The 15,555-nt window shown below is 37.1% G+C and overlaps 1 protein-coding gene across 1 annotated transcript in view; it reads right to left on the reverse strand.

The window, feature by feature from the left end:
* Positions 1–15,555, reverse strand: part of usp43a (ubiquitin specific peptidase 43a) — a 122,952-nt gene that overhangs the window by 70,585 nt on the left and 36,812 nt on the right. Inside the window, exons 4-5 of the mRNA XM_008414659.3 lie at positions 5,450–5,542; positions 680–815 (exon numbers count right to left, since the gene is read on the reverse strand). Coding sequence (XP_008412881.2) covers positions 680–815; positions 5,450–5,542 — 229 coding nt within the window. The remainder of the gene's footprint in view (positions 1–679; positions 816–5,449; positions 5,543–15,555) is intronic.

Raw genomic sequence — 15,555 nt, forward strand, 5'->3', positions numbered from 1 at the left:
AAAAACTCAACTTGAAGTAATATTTTTTAGGCAAGTTTAGGCAGTGCCTTTGCTCCTTAATACTGTCCAGGTAAAAAAAAATTCAAACGTTTCCATGGTGGTCATTACTTATTTTCCCATTTTTAAACTATACATGCAAAACTTAAAATGAGTCTAGCACAAGTATTTCTATTAAGATCAGGCATTAAATATGAAACCCTCAAAAAATGAGGAAGAAGGAGATTTGTCCTGTAACTGCTGGGTTGCTGGTTCGAATCCCTGCTTTATGCGGAGTAATGGACTGATACGGGCAAATGATGGATGGACAGATGAATGGATGATGTGTGGACAAAGGAATGGAGGGAGAGACAGGATAATGCATGGATAGTTTTGCTCTGAACTTGAACTATCCTGGTGCCTGAACAAATGAAGGAAGAACGCTCCAGGTCTGAAATGTAACATTTATGTGGTTTTTCCAAATAAACTCCACCTGTACCTGGACACAACGAAGACCATAAATCACTGGGAGTTTTGTTTTGACCCACAGGGGTCATTTTGCAACCAGCTCACTAAACAAAAATGACAAAACTGACACCATTCATCATCTGCAGCACCACAAGTCAGAAGCCGATGAACACAAACAACTCACATTTTCTTTAGGCATTTTTCTGACCGGTGCAACGTCGGTATATGTGTGTACCTGATCGGGAGCGATGCTGCCTTCTGCTGCTACCATGGCTCTCAGAGAGGATACAGAACCAAACAGAGGCACAGCAAGCCCCACCCGCAGGTACCTCTGACCCTTTGTGCTGAACACCAGCGTCACACACAGCGGCCTGTGGGGTGGGACACAAACACAAAGAGATCACACAGATAGCAAATGTGTGTATCTTGGTGAATATAAAGGTGCAAAAGGTGAAAGTATGGGGGGGGGGGTGAGTAAGATAAATGATGAGGCACGGAAAAGTGCTCAGCTCCTACAGTTTTGTAGAATAACTAAACCTTCATACCTTGTGAGGATTGTCACACTGAGCAGGTTACATATTTGTATGTAGAAACAGATACAGGTATTTCATAAATATTGTCAACAATGCACATTCACAGTAAGTATGACCTGTCACAATGCCAAACAGAGATTAATGTGTCTGTGTGGGATCCAGCGAAGCCAGCGGCAGCAAAATAAAAAAAATAAAAATTCATGTTTGTTCATGAGACGTTTAGGCTCAACCGAGTCCTGCTCCTTAGCAAAGAAATTCAACATTTAATAAAACATGACTGTCTGATTTCCTCTATAGAAAAATCACATTTTTCAAATAGGAACCATCTAAATGTGGTGAAGAAAACAGAAGAGGTTTAATCATTTTCTAAGGTTTTCGGTTTGCTTTGAAATGTTTTACAAAAACATTCCTATTCTAGGAAATGTTTTAAAGATCCCGCATTACAGCTTCAAACTTCTGTGTATTTTATAGAGGTTTTATAAGATAGACAAAGTGAAGAATTATAAAATGAGAAGAAGAAAATATCTATAAAATCACTTTGAAGTAAAAACCTGAAAGTGTGGAGTTGATTGGAGGTAATTTCTCCCTCACCTGAAACCCTTAAATAAGATCTAGCACAACCAGTTCCCTCATAAAGTCACCTAATTTATAAATAATTTAGTTTCAGTATAAATTCAGCTGTTCTGTGAAGGCCTCAGAATTTCATTGAAGGACTTCAGTGAACGAACAGCATCGTGAATACCAAGGAACACAGCCATGAGGCACATAAGGAACACAGTAAATATAAATTTAAATACTTTGGTCCCAAAAATGCAACATTTTGTCCTTTATGCAAAGTTCCATGTGGCTACAAGGCGAAAGAATTAACACCAGGAACACACCATCCAAAAAATGTTGGTGGCAGCAGTCTGTTTATAGTTTTCTTCAAAAAATAATCAAATTATTGCTGATGTTAAGCTGTATGGAGCTAAATAAAAGGAAATACTAAAAAAAATTAATAAAAATTGTTAAAAGCTGCAAAAGCTTTGAGAAAGGGCTTCGCTGGTGACCCCAAATCTACAATTACTACGATCAGAGCATTTTCATGTGCTGACCAAATGACCCAAAGTTCAAACATCAACAAAATAAAAAGGCAAACAGAACATAGAAACTGATGTTCACAGTTACTCCACATCCAATATGTTCTCTTTTACAAGAAAGAATGAGTTAAAAATTTCTCTCCGTTGACGTTTAAGAGGATAGAGACATATCCTTCGGTCAACACCATTTGTGGTTCCACCAAGTATTGACCCAAGGGAATTAAACATTTCATATTACTACTTGGAAAACCATACATCTTTTTCCATCCATGTCATAAATATGTACTACTTTGCATTCGTCTATCACAGAACATCTACAGGTCTGTGTTGCATCATGACAAATCATGAAAAAGCTCAAGAGCTGTGGATACTTTGTGTATATTTTGGACACTTTCTTCTTTTCAAGCATTTTCACAATATAATATGCTTGACTAGCCATGTACACCTAAATCAGTAATCGTCCAAAACGAAGCTTCTGTGTGCAGAGACGTGTCGATTTTACAGCCATCACCGACACCTCCAAAGACGAGAATGAAGTGAGGACGCTCTTCTCGGCACAAAAAAAAGGACAGAAAGAAGGAAGGTGAATAAAACAAAGAAAACAAGTATGGAGAGTAATAAGAAGCAGATAGGAGAGCAGCAAAATTATTATGCCATTTCATTGACGATGAAGACTGTGTAATCGCTGACACCGCCACCACATCCCGTTTCCCATCATGCATTATTCAGGTGAGCACCGTGTTAGCAGTCACAGGGCTGACAGGGCAGACAGCCGGAGGTGGGGGGAGCAGGATCTGAGCCGCTGTTTTGTTTGGATGTGTAACTTCAAGACAGGTGGAACAGTAAATAGGGATGTCATCTTATAAATGAGGATTTTAGATGCTCTAACTCTGCTGGCTCTGAGACACATTTTCCTCATCAGCCCACACAACTAATACCCTGAATTGTTGCAACAGCAAGTAATTAAATTATAGCTTCAGAAAGCATGCCACAGCTAGAACATGCCCAGATGTAACTGTTACTAAGCTATTTAATGCTTATTACTGGATGAGATGCATTTCTGCAGTGATGATGATGGTATTTTTCTAGCAACTCCGTTGCTGGTAACTCAGACCATCCAACCGTTTGTCTGAGGAAATATCTGCACAACAGAGTTAACTCCACTTATGAAGAAATATGCAAGACAAGTTTCACTGTTGTGTGAGCATCATTAATCTCAGTATTTACATACTTTGTGGTTGAAAATATGTGGAAATGATTGCTTTACCTGATCTATTCTTATAAGTCAGTACTGCTCTCAGTAAATTATGATATCAACTCATAAAGTAAAAGACTCAAGTTTTATATAAATTCCTGACAGAGACTGAAATGAGTCATTTGTTTATTTTTGATCATTTCATGAATTACTATATGCGAGTGTAACTGTTTGTTCCACAGTTTTTCCTTCCACTAAACCGTCAATGGAAATGACTTAAGAGTAATTCTGAACAGCCAGCGTTTTAGCAATGACCAAGCAGGCCATTTGCTGATCATATTTTCCGATAATCTTCACATAGTCAACATCTATTCAAAACTCGTGTACCATTTTACTACAGTGGCCCAGAAGGGACAGGCAAAATACCACTGTAGACTAGCTGTTGTAGTTAGGTGTATTTGCTGGGTATTGTTATAATTTGGGTTTCCAGATGTTACTTTATCCTGCAGGAAGGACAAATGACCCTTCAAAGTTTCAGGATTTGTGTTTCCTGTGCATTGTACTACACTCTTGTGGAGATAAGGGGGAATTCTGTCTTCTATGCTGAGCAGCACGAAGCAAACACGCCTTCAAAACTAATGTTTGACAATTATTCAGTTGTGTTTACCTACACTAAATATACACAACATAACACTTTTTGCTCTGTCCTTAAAATATTTACCAATAGAAAACACAAAAGCAGTCCAATATTATAAAAAAGTAGATTTTTTAATATTTAGAGCAATTAGGAGTAAATATGTTATATGATCAGAGCAAATTCAAAATGGTTTGACTGTCTTATGTTTTCCCTCCTTGCATACTGGCATTATCTGCAGCACCCAGCCTTGATGCCACGCTGGCAGCCCAGCTCTTTGTCCTCTCAGGGGGCCTCAGACTTATCAGGCATTCAGCAGGGATACCGCTGCAGCAGGACAGTGCAGTGAGCGCTTCTGGTCAACGTGTTGCCAGTAACGCCCAAACTGAACCAAAAAGAATTCCCTCCTGTGCTGGAATAAATTAAAATGGCCAGAGCCCACACTGTCAGGGAACTGCAGCTGCAGAACAGAGTTTGGAGTCAAGTCAGAGGAAGCCATGCAGAGAGGATTCAGAGTGGAGGCATCTGCATGCTTGCAGATAGGAAGATTCCTGGAGGACTTGCTGCACTTAAATTAAGGAACGGAATGTAAGAAATCCATATGACGTTGTTATTTATTAGTTGATTACTTAGCTATTTATTGTGTGACTATAGTGGGAGGGGGAATGTAAAGTTATACAACTGGTGCAGACATCACAAAGTTATTTCATATGTAAATGATGTGTAAAGCTTTAAATGCCTAGCTTGCACTTTGAGATTTGTTTCTAATAAAAAGTGCTGTACAAATTAAATTTATTATTATTATTATTACTATTATTATTATTATTATGTGGTTGTTGTGGGTGCTTAGTTCTCTAATGTAACAAGCTAAATGTGGGCTTGATTTGGAATAGACAGTGGAAAAAACTAAAGCAGAACATGCAATACTGATTAAATGTAATTTTGCTGCACTTAATAAACTGCTATGATTTTTAACATATAAATTGATTTTTTAAAAGTTTGCCAGTTAGTGGCAGATGCATATTTGCAAATAACTTGTCAGAACTGAGGTAAAAAAACAAAAAAAAAAAACATCTATAATTGGAGGGCCAATGGTAAGTTCAATTCAATTTCGTACCTTGAATTATAACTTTGGAATTAAAAGCAACAGCAGAAACAAGCCAAAAGCAACCATAGTGTCAAAAACATTCTTCATATAAATACTTTGAAAAAACTATAAGTTCAGTGTGTCTGGTGACCTTTGTGCCTCATAACTTGGATCTGTTGTCAATATATAATGTCTGTATTTTAAACGTCTATCATTATTGTTACATTGTTTTCTGGTTAAAATGTCTTCATGTGTCAAAGGTATACAGTCTTGCTGCAGCATCCGACTTCCAGTGCAGCAAAAAATGGAGACAACACACAGAGATTGGTCAGGGACTTTTGGCTACAACAGTTTTTCACTTAGTATGACAATGACCTTCTGCTGGAGGTGTGTAACGCCCATTGTATGAGTTTGACAGCCTTAATAAGGCTCATCGTAATTGCAATGATACCCTTTGTGTTGCATGTTATTCATTACCTGGTCTGTCGCAGGGGAAGCGGTAGAGAGATGCATAAAAATGGGTCAAAGGTGTTGCTTTGCTTAAGGCAGTGAGGGCACGTCAGGGAAGACCTGCAAAGAGACAAGAGACAGAAAAATTAAGTTTTTCATTTGGCGTAAATATCCTTTTGCCACATTTCCGTCAGCTTCTACCACTGATGCAAAAAGGGCTGGAAATTCTCTGAACATTTAAGCCATAAGAGCAGTCCAGTAGGCTTTGAAAAATGTACAAACACTGTCGCAATGATAGCAATTCAAACAGCATCGCTTTACCAAATTCTAAGTGCTTCCAGTGAGAACAGGATGAAGGAAGTATGCAGTCTGCTTGGAAAACCACAACAAAAAAGCAAAGGAAATATTTAAATGGAGAGAAAATAAAAACGGAAAGTGAAAATAGGAAAAAACAAACACACTACAAAAACAAAGGTCTGAAATGACAGCTCTAGAAAGGCAGAGGAAACTGTTGAGAGCAAAGACAGAAGTTGTGAGGCAATAAGGTGGAAGGACACAAGAAAAATGAAGAGATGGTTGGCAGCAGGACAGTTGAGCTGACAAAAACTCGAAGGTAACGCTGACAGAGAAAAGGCCGAGATAGGGTGCATCAGGGTTTTAAAGCTGACAGAAGGGGAGATGATAAGAGCAGAAGACTGACAGGAGGACAGGAACCCATCCTGTGGGTTGCTATCAGAAGGACTCCACATCCTGACACTGTTCTCCAAGGCAGAAGGAAGCCGAAAGGTTTCTGAGGAAGAAATGCAAACTGTCCGAGGCAGAAGGTAGGAAAACCATTTGGGATCTTGACAAAAGAAAAAAAAAAAAGCTTTAAAATAAAAATAAAAAGAAATGCACCAATCAGCTTTTACCAATATTTGCTTTTAACCAAGATCTGATCTGCATGTTTCCACTTTAGCCACTTTTGATTTTGCAATTGAAATTAAAAACAACAAGGGGTATGAATAGTTTTGGGTTTACCTCTATTTATATTAAGTTATTTCTCTCTTTTAGAATTTACAATAAGGCAGAGTCTGTTCAAGAAAAATTAACATTTCCATTCTGTATTCCAGCTTTTTCAGTTCTCAAATAAGAAACTTACAAAAAAAAAAAAAACATGCTTTAAAGAGTTGCTCAGTTGGTTCAACAGAATCAGAAAGATTTTAGATAAAAAATAAACTGACATGCTGGGTTGGTTTAACACATGATTATTGCATTTTATAAATTTTTTCCATCAATCACAATAAATAAAGACCTAAAGAGTCCGAAAGCATACATTTGTCTCTGGTTAGAGAATAAAAGCCATTATTAAGAAGCCTAGCATGATTTTCAGGGTTGATGATAAAAACATAACACAAAGACCAATTAAAAAAGACACATCATATTATAGCTGTATATGCTGTAATCCAGACTACATTTAATCTTTGTTCCAGCAGTTATTTATTACAATCAGCCCTAAACAAATAGGTTTTTGCCTTCATATAAAGGAACTCTGTGTTTCTAGCAGTTTTTAAGAGTTCTTTAGGTTTGTTCCAGAGTACTGAAGCACAGAAACTGACTGCTGCGTCTGCATGTTTGGTTCTGACTCTGGGGTGCAGAATAGCCTTAAACCAGAAAAACAGAGTGAGCTGGTAGGTTGAACAACAAATACAGTATGTTATACATTTTGGTGCTAAACCATTCAGTAACTTATAAACTAACACAAGTATTTTAAAATTTATTCTGTGAGATACAAGGAGCCAGGTTAAGGATCTCAGAACTGGGATGATGTGGTCTGTCTTACAAGTTTTAGTGAGAAATTGAGCAGCAGCGTTCTGGATCAGTTACAAACTGTTTCAGTATTTAATTTGACAAAGATAACCGCAGTGACGAGATTCTCAAGATCTTCTTGGGACATTAGTCCTTTAAACCTGAAAATTCTCTTCAAGTGTTAGAAGGCCAACTTTACAATTGTCTTTTTGTGACCCTGAAGGTTCAAGTCCATTTCTACACACAGATTTCAGCCAGTAGTTTCTAGTGCTTATAACTGAAGATGCGCTCTGACCTTTGATCTTTCTTCTAAGGTGCAAAAATAATTCCTTTGGTTTCGTTTCTGCTCAGTTAAAGAAAGTGGAGGCACATCCATGAATTGATTTGTTCTGATCATCTGTTCAACATTTGAATGGCTTCATACTCACTTGATGACACTGTAATGTAGAGCTGTCTGTCATCTGCATAGCTATGGTAATATTCTTATTACATCAAAAAAGCAAAATTCCTCTCATCTACATTAAACAATATTAAGAAGCTTAAATAAGTTTTAAGAATCAATTTATTCTTTTTAAATCTAGAGAGTTTATAGGATTATACCACCATGACAGATATATTAATCATAGAACAAATCATTTTTATTGTCAGCCAACATTTGTGAATTTTGCTGTACCAAACAGTTGAAATTTAATCAACACATTTTCAGTTAAAAAAAAAAAACATTTTGAAGCTAAAATGTGATGGTAAAAACAGGGTGTATTTTCCTAATGCTAAACACAAATCATAGCTAACCTTCAGTATTTCGTAAATGGTCTCAACTGAAGTAAATAGTTAGAACTTTTGCTTCTAATTAACTTTGATCTCAGGGTGGATGAAGGTCTTATTATTCGTCTGCAATCTTTTGAATTTCAAAGACTCTTTTTCAATATGAGGTTTTAGCAAAAATCAAACCACTCAATGTGAACTTAATTTTGTTTTTAGAAGTAATTTCATTGAAGAAAACTAAATGACTACGTGAGTATGTTGCAGCTACCAAAAAAACAAACTAAAGTCTATAAGAACAAACATACTGACACAAGTTGTATTTTTCATGTAGGGGTTCACTGAAAGAATGTCAATTTCTGGACACAGATTGCAAACTGCTTTATTTCCAGTCTCATTTTTGTTTGTTTCAATGATTGTGCTGGTTCTGGATGACACCCAACTAGCACTACTAAAAGTGACTTCTCCACAAGCATCTTGAAACATTATGCAGCGTAGTGCTGATTCCAACAGGCCTTTCCAAACCACTCTAAACTTAGCTGTTTCACACAACCAGGGAAAGTGGAGCCATCCTTCTTAATTAGGATTTAACAAAAATATGAGGAAACAAAAGTAAAGTAATGGATTTTTTAAAATTCAGACATATTTCAAGCTTGGCAAGTGTAAGAACTACTTCACACTTGGTAAAAAAATTACTTAAATATGTTTAAAGGGGCCACTGACATAAAATTCACCAGATCTTGCCAACAACCCATAATCTAGATATGAAAGAAAATCAGAGCCAAATTATGTTGTAATAACACATTTTGAAATCAGACATAAAACTTAATGATCTTCTGTGCATCTCTAAAAAAAAGGTAATTTTATAATAACAAAAAGTTTGTTTGTAAAAAAAAACAAAGACTTTTCTTGTCGAAAAAGGCTAATGATCAATCAGATGGAGTCCCTGACAGAGCAGATTTTAGACATGGGGAACCTAAACAATAGATAAATGACAGAAGGGGAGACGATAAGAGCAGAAGAAAAAATAATAAGAGTCTGAGCCAATTAATACTGACAATACTCTAAACCTCAACAAAGGTTAAAATCCTCCCTGTAAAAGGCACCGTGAAGCTACAATAATGTCTGTTTCTACAAACTCACTTCCTTAAAAGCTGCAGCCTATCAATGAAAATTCTCACATCATCTCACTTCCAAAAATCAGAACGGTCCCTTTAGGAATCCTGTCATCTAAACACAATCGGACGAATTCTGGTGCTTCACAAGACGTTGTTGCTCCAAAACGGTCAGTGCTTGGAGACGGCTCAGTAAGTTACTTTTCTCCAATCATCCAGGCAGTCAGTCATGCGTCTCTGGCTTTTAGAACATACAACTCTCTCCGTTCTCATTCTCGGAGTCTGGGAAAAGCCGTCTTGTCAGGGGAAATCAACTCTGCTAAAAGGTGTGGAGAGAAGAAAAGTCTGAAGGTATGAAAACATGAAGTTCTGTTTGTTGCTATTTTGTTGGTGTTAATGCTGTACAATCATCAAAATGTTTTATTTTGTATCCAGGGTTTTTATGCCATTACGATATCATACTAGTACATTAGACAGTCAAAATCTCAATCGGTGTCAGATTTTTTGTTCAGATTTTCACTTTCCACCTCTTTAATCTGCATATAGGAGCTGCAGTTGAAATACAACCAATTAAAACCTCTCAATTTTAAAACTTTATTTATTGTTTCAAATGTATTTCCTCAGAGACAAAACAAAAACAACTATACACTTTCAAAAGAGCGACTCTTGTCCTGTCAGTCCCTCCAACCACATGCTAAATAGAAAGCCATTAAAATTACTTGACTAAATACTGGTTGGCTCATTGAAAAGTTTGTTTTATATAAACAGATGCATGAAACTATCAACACTTAGAAGGTTATACTTTCTGGGGATTTTGCAGGGACATTATTCCACATCGTTCAGTTTGAGTATGTTTGTACAAGGCCAAGATCACAGATTTTGAAAATGATTAATCAGTTTGGCTCTTCACTGCATTTCTACCTCAACATGTGAAACTTAAAGTACAGCATAATGGATTTTTTTACATGTCTTGTCCACTCTTATGTGTACAATAATCCCATTTTGTGTAAGGAAGAATATGTTGGGAGAAAATGTTTTCTTAATGCTTTTATATTTGCAGTTGAGAGGTTATTTTTCTTAAATCGGCTTAAGTGAAAAGTGCTTTTACACCAAAAACCTTCTTCTCCATTCCACAATAAAATGACCTTCTTATTCACATGAAAAAGAAATAATAAAAAAGAAAAGTGACTATTTTCACAGAATAATGTCATGCGGTCGCTGGCTAGCATCCACTTCAAAGTCTGCTTCAACAAGGGAAGCTGGTGTGTCAGCAGGAGGGTAAACGCTTTGTGAAGCTGGGCTTTAAGGAAACCTCTGCAGGTGGTAAAGCATCAAAAGTCAAAATGAAGAAGGTCAGCGTCTGGAAACATTCTTGGATGCTACTTAGCCGAACACACTGGAACAGCCAGACATTTCCCTCAGAGGTCACCAGGAGTGCACCGAAGTTCAGCTGCCTATTTACAGTAGAAGAAACGATCCGAGAAGATGAAAGCTTGGAAAGTTGAATATGTGGTGTAAAAGCATGTGACGGGTAGAAAGTTGCAAATCAGTTACACCATAAGCCAATCAATACCAAAGGCGTGTCGAGAAGAAAAATAACACCAACAATGATAGACCGTGCTCTGAGGAAAGGCAACAAATTAGGTGTATTGTTCCACACACCCATACTTCCTCATTAATCAGAAAACCTGGAAGTTTCACCCTAGTTAGGTCTCTAAAATTCTGGGGTACAGCATATGACAAGGTGCTATGGTGATTTTATTGTGAGGACTTGCAGCACAAGCAAGTAGACAAGTTGGAAAGCTGGATAATTAAGATATATGTTTGTCTCTGGCCTTAAAAAGATAATCAATCTGACTGCATGAGTATCCCAGCTGCAAACTGTTGCTGGTCTGCTGTAACTCAACAAAGTGACAAATTTGGTCATGTTACGAGACTCTGCTTGAAAAAGTTTTGATATTAAAATGGATCTTACCCAATTTTTATTTTACCTTCAAAACATTAATAATGAATAATTTCTTCAAATCTTTGGATCAATTTAACTGATTAGCTATAAAATAAGTGGGATTTTCTCAAACATAGCCCCAAGTTAAAAGAGTGATAACATCTTATATACTCATTCACATTTACCATTACAGCTCACAGACTTATTTTTTTTCACACATGCATAAAACTAGCCATTTGTCTCTATATCCAGAGACAAATGTCTCTCAGTAATATTCATCAGATTATTTTAGGAAAAAAATAATCCAACGCCCATTGTTCATCAGATATTGAATATTTTTAGTTGCGTTAAGACACTCATTATCAGTCTGTTACTTTTTGCCACTGTTTTGTTTGCTTGTGTAGTTCTAAGAATGTGAACAGCATCACAATTTGTCATTTACTATTCAAGTATATGTAACATTATGTAAGACCTTCCCATCAAATCTACATCTAAATAAACTGCATTGTAGAAAAAACAAAAAACTTCCTCGACTGATTTGCCTAGAGAGAGATTGAGCTTGAGCTTTTTCCACCGTCTCCTCTGCCATTAAAAATAAATACAGCAAACAGAAGAGAGTGACAGACGGAGACGGGAGGAAGGTTTTGACAAAGACTCATTTAAAAACAGAGGGGCACAATGGAGCGTCTGCAGCACAAAACTCCCACATAAGCATCCCAAACCACAAGACGGTCCCCGGCTCTAATCACAAACATTTATTCAGATCAACCAACTCAACCAAACTCCTTTGAGGAGCGTCTCTGTGAGATATTAAAAGAATCAAGAGGGAAGGAGGAAGAGAGGGAGACTGAGTAAGTGTTGTAGACAGAAGGAGAGGGGAAGGCAAGAGAGCACGGCGGATATAAACAAAAATCTTTAAAAATGCAGCTAGCAAAACAGCATCCAGTGCGATCAATCATGTTGAGATTGGAGGAATGGCTCTGTTAGCATTTAGATGCAAAGTAACTCCCTGTTGAAGAGACGACTTTAAAAGTAGCTTTACACTCGGCACTCTGCAGCCAGCTCAGACTAATGAGATAAGAAAAATGGATATGAATATGCATATGTGCACTTCAGGAGGCTGGATGAAACCAAGAGCAGGAAACAAATTTTCAAACATTTAAAATATCCATTACTCATTAACTGAGCGGGAGCCGCCGGGAAGCTCGTTTCTCTGAGCCTGAAAACAAACCAACACAAAGGATTCACTGAGAAAACTTACACTGTGATCATGTGTAGAGAGAGATGATGGGCTGAAAGGGTTGGTTCGAGCTTTTGGAAGTGAGACTGTGAAGATAGTGTTGGTAAAAGCTCTCCAACGTGTAGTAGGACAATGTCATCTCCCTCATGCTTAATTCTTACCACAAACTTTCTTCCAAATTAAAGTCAGGAGTCTGGCTGGACCAATCAAATCATTAATACTTCCAGTCAACATGCTGGTAAAATTAAAAGATCAATTCAAATCTATGTCTGCCAGGGGAATTAATTATTTTGGACTTGATTGTTTCACTGATAACTTCACAGAACCTTATTCGAATTTTCAGTAAAAGAACCAAGCCTTTTACAAATTAAAACTGCTATACAAATATTCAAAGTTTTATGGTTTCAAATCTACTGAAATGTTCTCACGTTGTTCCTGTAGTTTGGTGTTCCTGAGACGGGGTTAAGTGCCAAACTCCCAAAAGTTGGACGATATCTCACCTGTTTGCACACAGTCTTAGTTGCTTACATGGAAGTTTAAGTGAACTGACTGAAAACGGATTGAAACTAAAGGAGCGCAGTTATAGCAACGTCCTTTAAGCTACAAGTAGCTTAGAGGAGTTAAAATGGATCTTTAACTGGATCCATTTATCGTTGACATGTCCTGCTAAAGTGCTCTGACTTTGATTGTGCGCCAGCCGTGGTTTGTTGCATCAAAAGTATCAACATAATGAACAGAACAGGTTTTAAAAAACGATGGATAAACGATGCGCCTTACACCACCAGCCCTCAACCACAGACCGCTGGATACTGTGGGTTTCTTAATTAAAAACATGTCTGCCCACGTGTGTTGCCCTTTAAGCAAGTGTCTGGCTGGTAGATTAATTATCAGCTTGTTAGACCCTCAGGTTCATTCATTCAAGAGCAGAACATCACATCGCTACAATAATTCAATTGCTATTGTGGTAGTAAATATAACAGTAACATTTTGTTAAGAACATTTGCACACTCCATAGCCAAACTGTTGTTGTTTTTTTTTTATCCCTTCTCCAAGTCCCATAAACACCAACTATAACATTGGCAGGTGTAGCACAATTTTGTTTTTTTCTTTAGATTATATTTAACTGAAGAAAAACTAGTGTCATTAATAAATGAAAGATTTTTGTGATTTTCAAAAGAATGGTTGTCAATACACTCTTTGTATCGAGTCAAAAATAACAATAGTGTTACTTAATGTTTTATTAGCAGCAGGAGGAGAGATTGGGACCATTTTTTTTACTGGATAAAAGGAAACAAATAATTTTACTTATATATTTTTATTATAATAACTATGAGAGTTCCAGTGAGAATCTCACATTGATCCATGTTAAAACGTAAAGTGAAAACACAAATGTCTGTTTCATATTCAAATATTTATCTGGATCAATTCAAAGAACTGTTTAAATAAAAAAATATTCACTGTATACACACATTATATATCTTCAAATGAGAATATATAATATATAATCTTCACTATTCACTCAAACACAAGAACACCATGATCACTGAATCACCTTTTGGTACCTATGGCTGCTGGAAAATGAAATCAGCATCTCCACAAGGTTGTTTAGCTCAAGGAAGCATGAAGCCCTCTAAGTTTTCCTGGAAGACGGCTGCGTTGACTGTGGGTTTTAGAAAACACAATCTACCAACACCAGCAGATTGCATGGCACCAAAAATCACCACCAACTGCGGAAACTTCATTCAAAACTTTAATCAACATGGACACCATGCCTCTCCCTCCCTTCTTTCTCCAGAACTTATTTCCAAATAAAAAATTAAACAGAACTTATCTACCTGTAATTTATTGTTTCTGGTGCATCTTTTCCAACCACAGTTTTTTCTTTCACTCAACTTTCTATAAATATACTTGGATACAGCCCGTCTGCTCAAGATATCCTAACATACAGTGGCGCAACTACACATTATTCAGGTGGATGCGAAAACATAGATCGCCCCCCCCACCCCCCCAGGGAAGGAACATCAGGGTGAAGGAACGGCTCACTCGCTATTTTTCACAATATGCTAATTTTCTGAGAAGGAATTTTGGCTTTTCATTATCCATAAGCCATAAACATAACAATTGTAAGAAATAAAGGCTTGGAGTATGTCAACTATATCTGTAATTAATGTGTATAATAGGTGAAATATGAACTTTTTTGTAATATACATTTAAAGCTAAAAGTATAAGCATATTTTTTTTAAAAGTGAATATTTCAACCAGTGCATTAAGTGAATTGTGGTTCCGCTGAGCAGTGATTAAAGATCTGTGTAAGTGCATGGCCTATGGAATCCAATTACTGCTACTCTTCTGAAAGGAGGAACCATTACCTTACTTGCTCTAAAAGACAAATAGTAAAAGCATGAGGAGGAGCCCTTCAGTATATCTAAATATAGCCGAAATTGTTTCTAGTGTGGAAGTAAAAAGATGAGAGAGGTGGTGTGTGTGTGTCAGAGACAAGAAATAGAACAAAGACAGAGCAACACATTTTTGTTCATAAGTGTTTGTGGAAGGAATGGACAAGACATTTATATGAAAATTCACTATTATTGGGATGAGCAAATGAATTCTCAGCTGCTATATGCCAGTTAGGTCTCAAGAACTCAGACGTGTGTAGTATTGCGAGGAAATCCAAGGAGAAAACACAAAAGGGAAAAAAAGACGACACACAAGATAATCTTCACTCTTACTTTAACAATCTGTAAACTCCCCAAAGAATAGGCTTAGTCTGGCAGTCTGAGAGCATCATGGGTATTTACGCTCTACAGGGATATGGGCCATCCCCAGACATTCGATCCATGATTGAGCAGACAAGGAAATGGATAATCACAGGACACAAAGGCTGGTTAACCTAACACAGCCATCATAAACATCACAGTTGTGTCAGAATCTGACCTTCTTATTGATTGACTAACAGGTTAATTTGCTGAAAGTCAACATGTGTGAGATAGACCAAATACGACAGGAAGTATTCTCCAGGGTAACAAACTAACTGCACCATCATCGCTATTTATCTGGAGAGATTTTCTCTTCTGTAAAACACCAAAACATCATCAATGTGTTTTGAACAGGAAACGCTGTTTACTTCCATAGAGATGCATCGATCGGAGCTTTGAAAACTAATATTTGATCTTTCAAATTCAGGCAAGCTCCATCCCATTATAGGGAAAAGGTGGAAACCTCAAAGAAGATAAATTTGGGACAACTTTGATCTGATGTGTTCAGGTCTCTGGGCAGCTGCTGG

The sequence above is a fragment of the Poecilia reticulata genome, chromosome 1 (genome assembly GCF_904066995.2).
Source record: "Poecilia reticulata chromosome 1, P_reticulata-male-v2, whole genome shotgun sequence".
Taxonomy (NCBI): domain Eukaryota; kingdom Metazoa; phylum Chordata; class Actinopteri; order Cyprinodontiformes; family Poeciliidae; genus Poecilia; species Poecilia reticulata.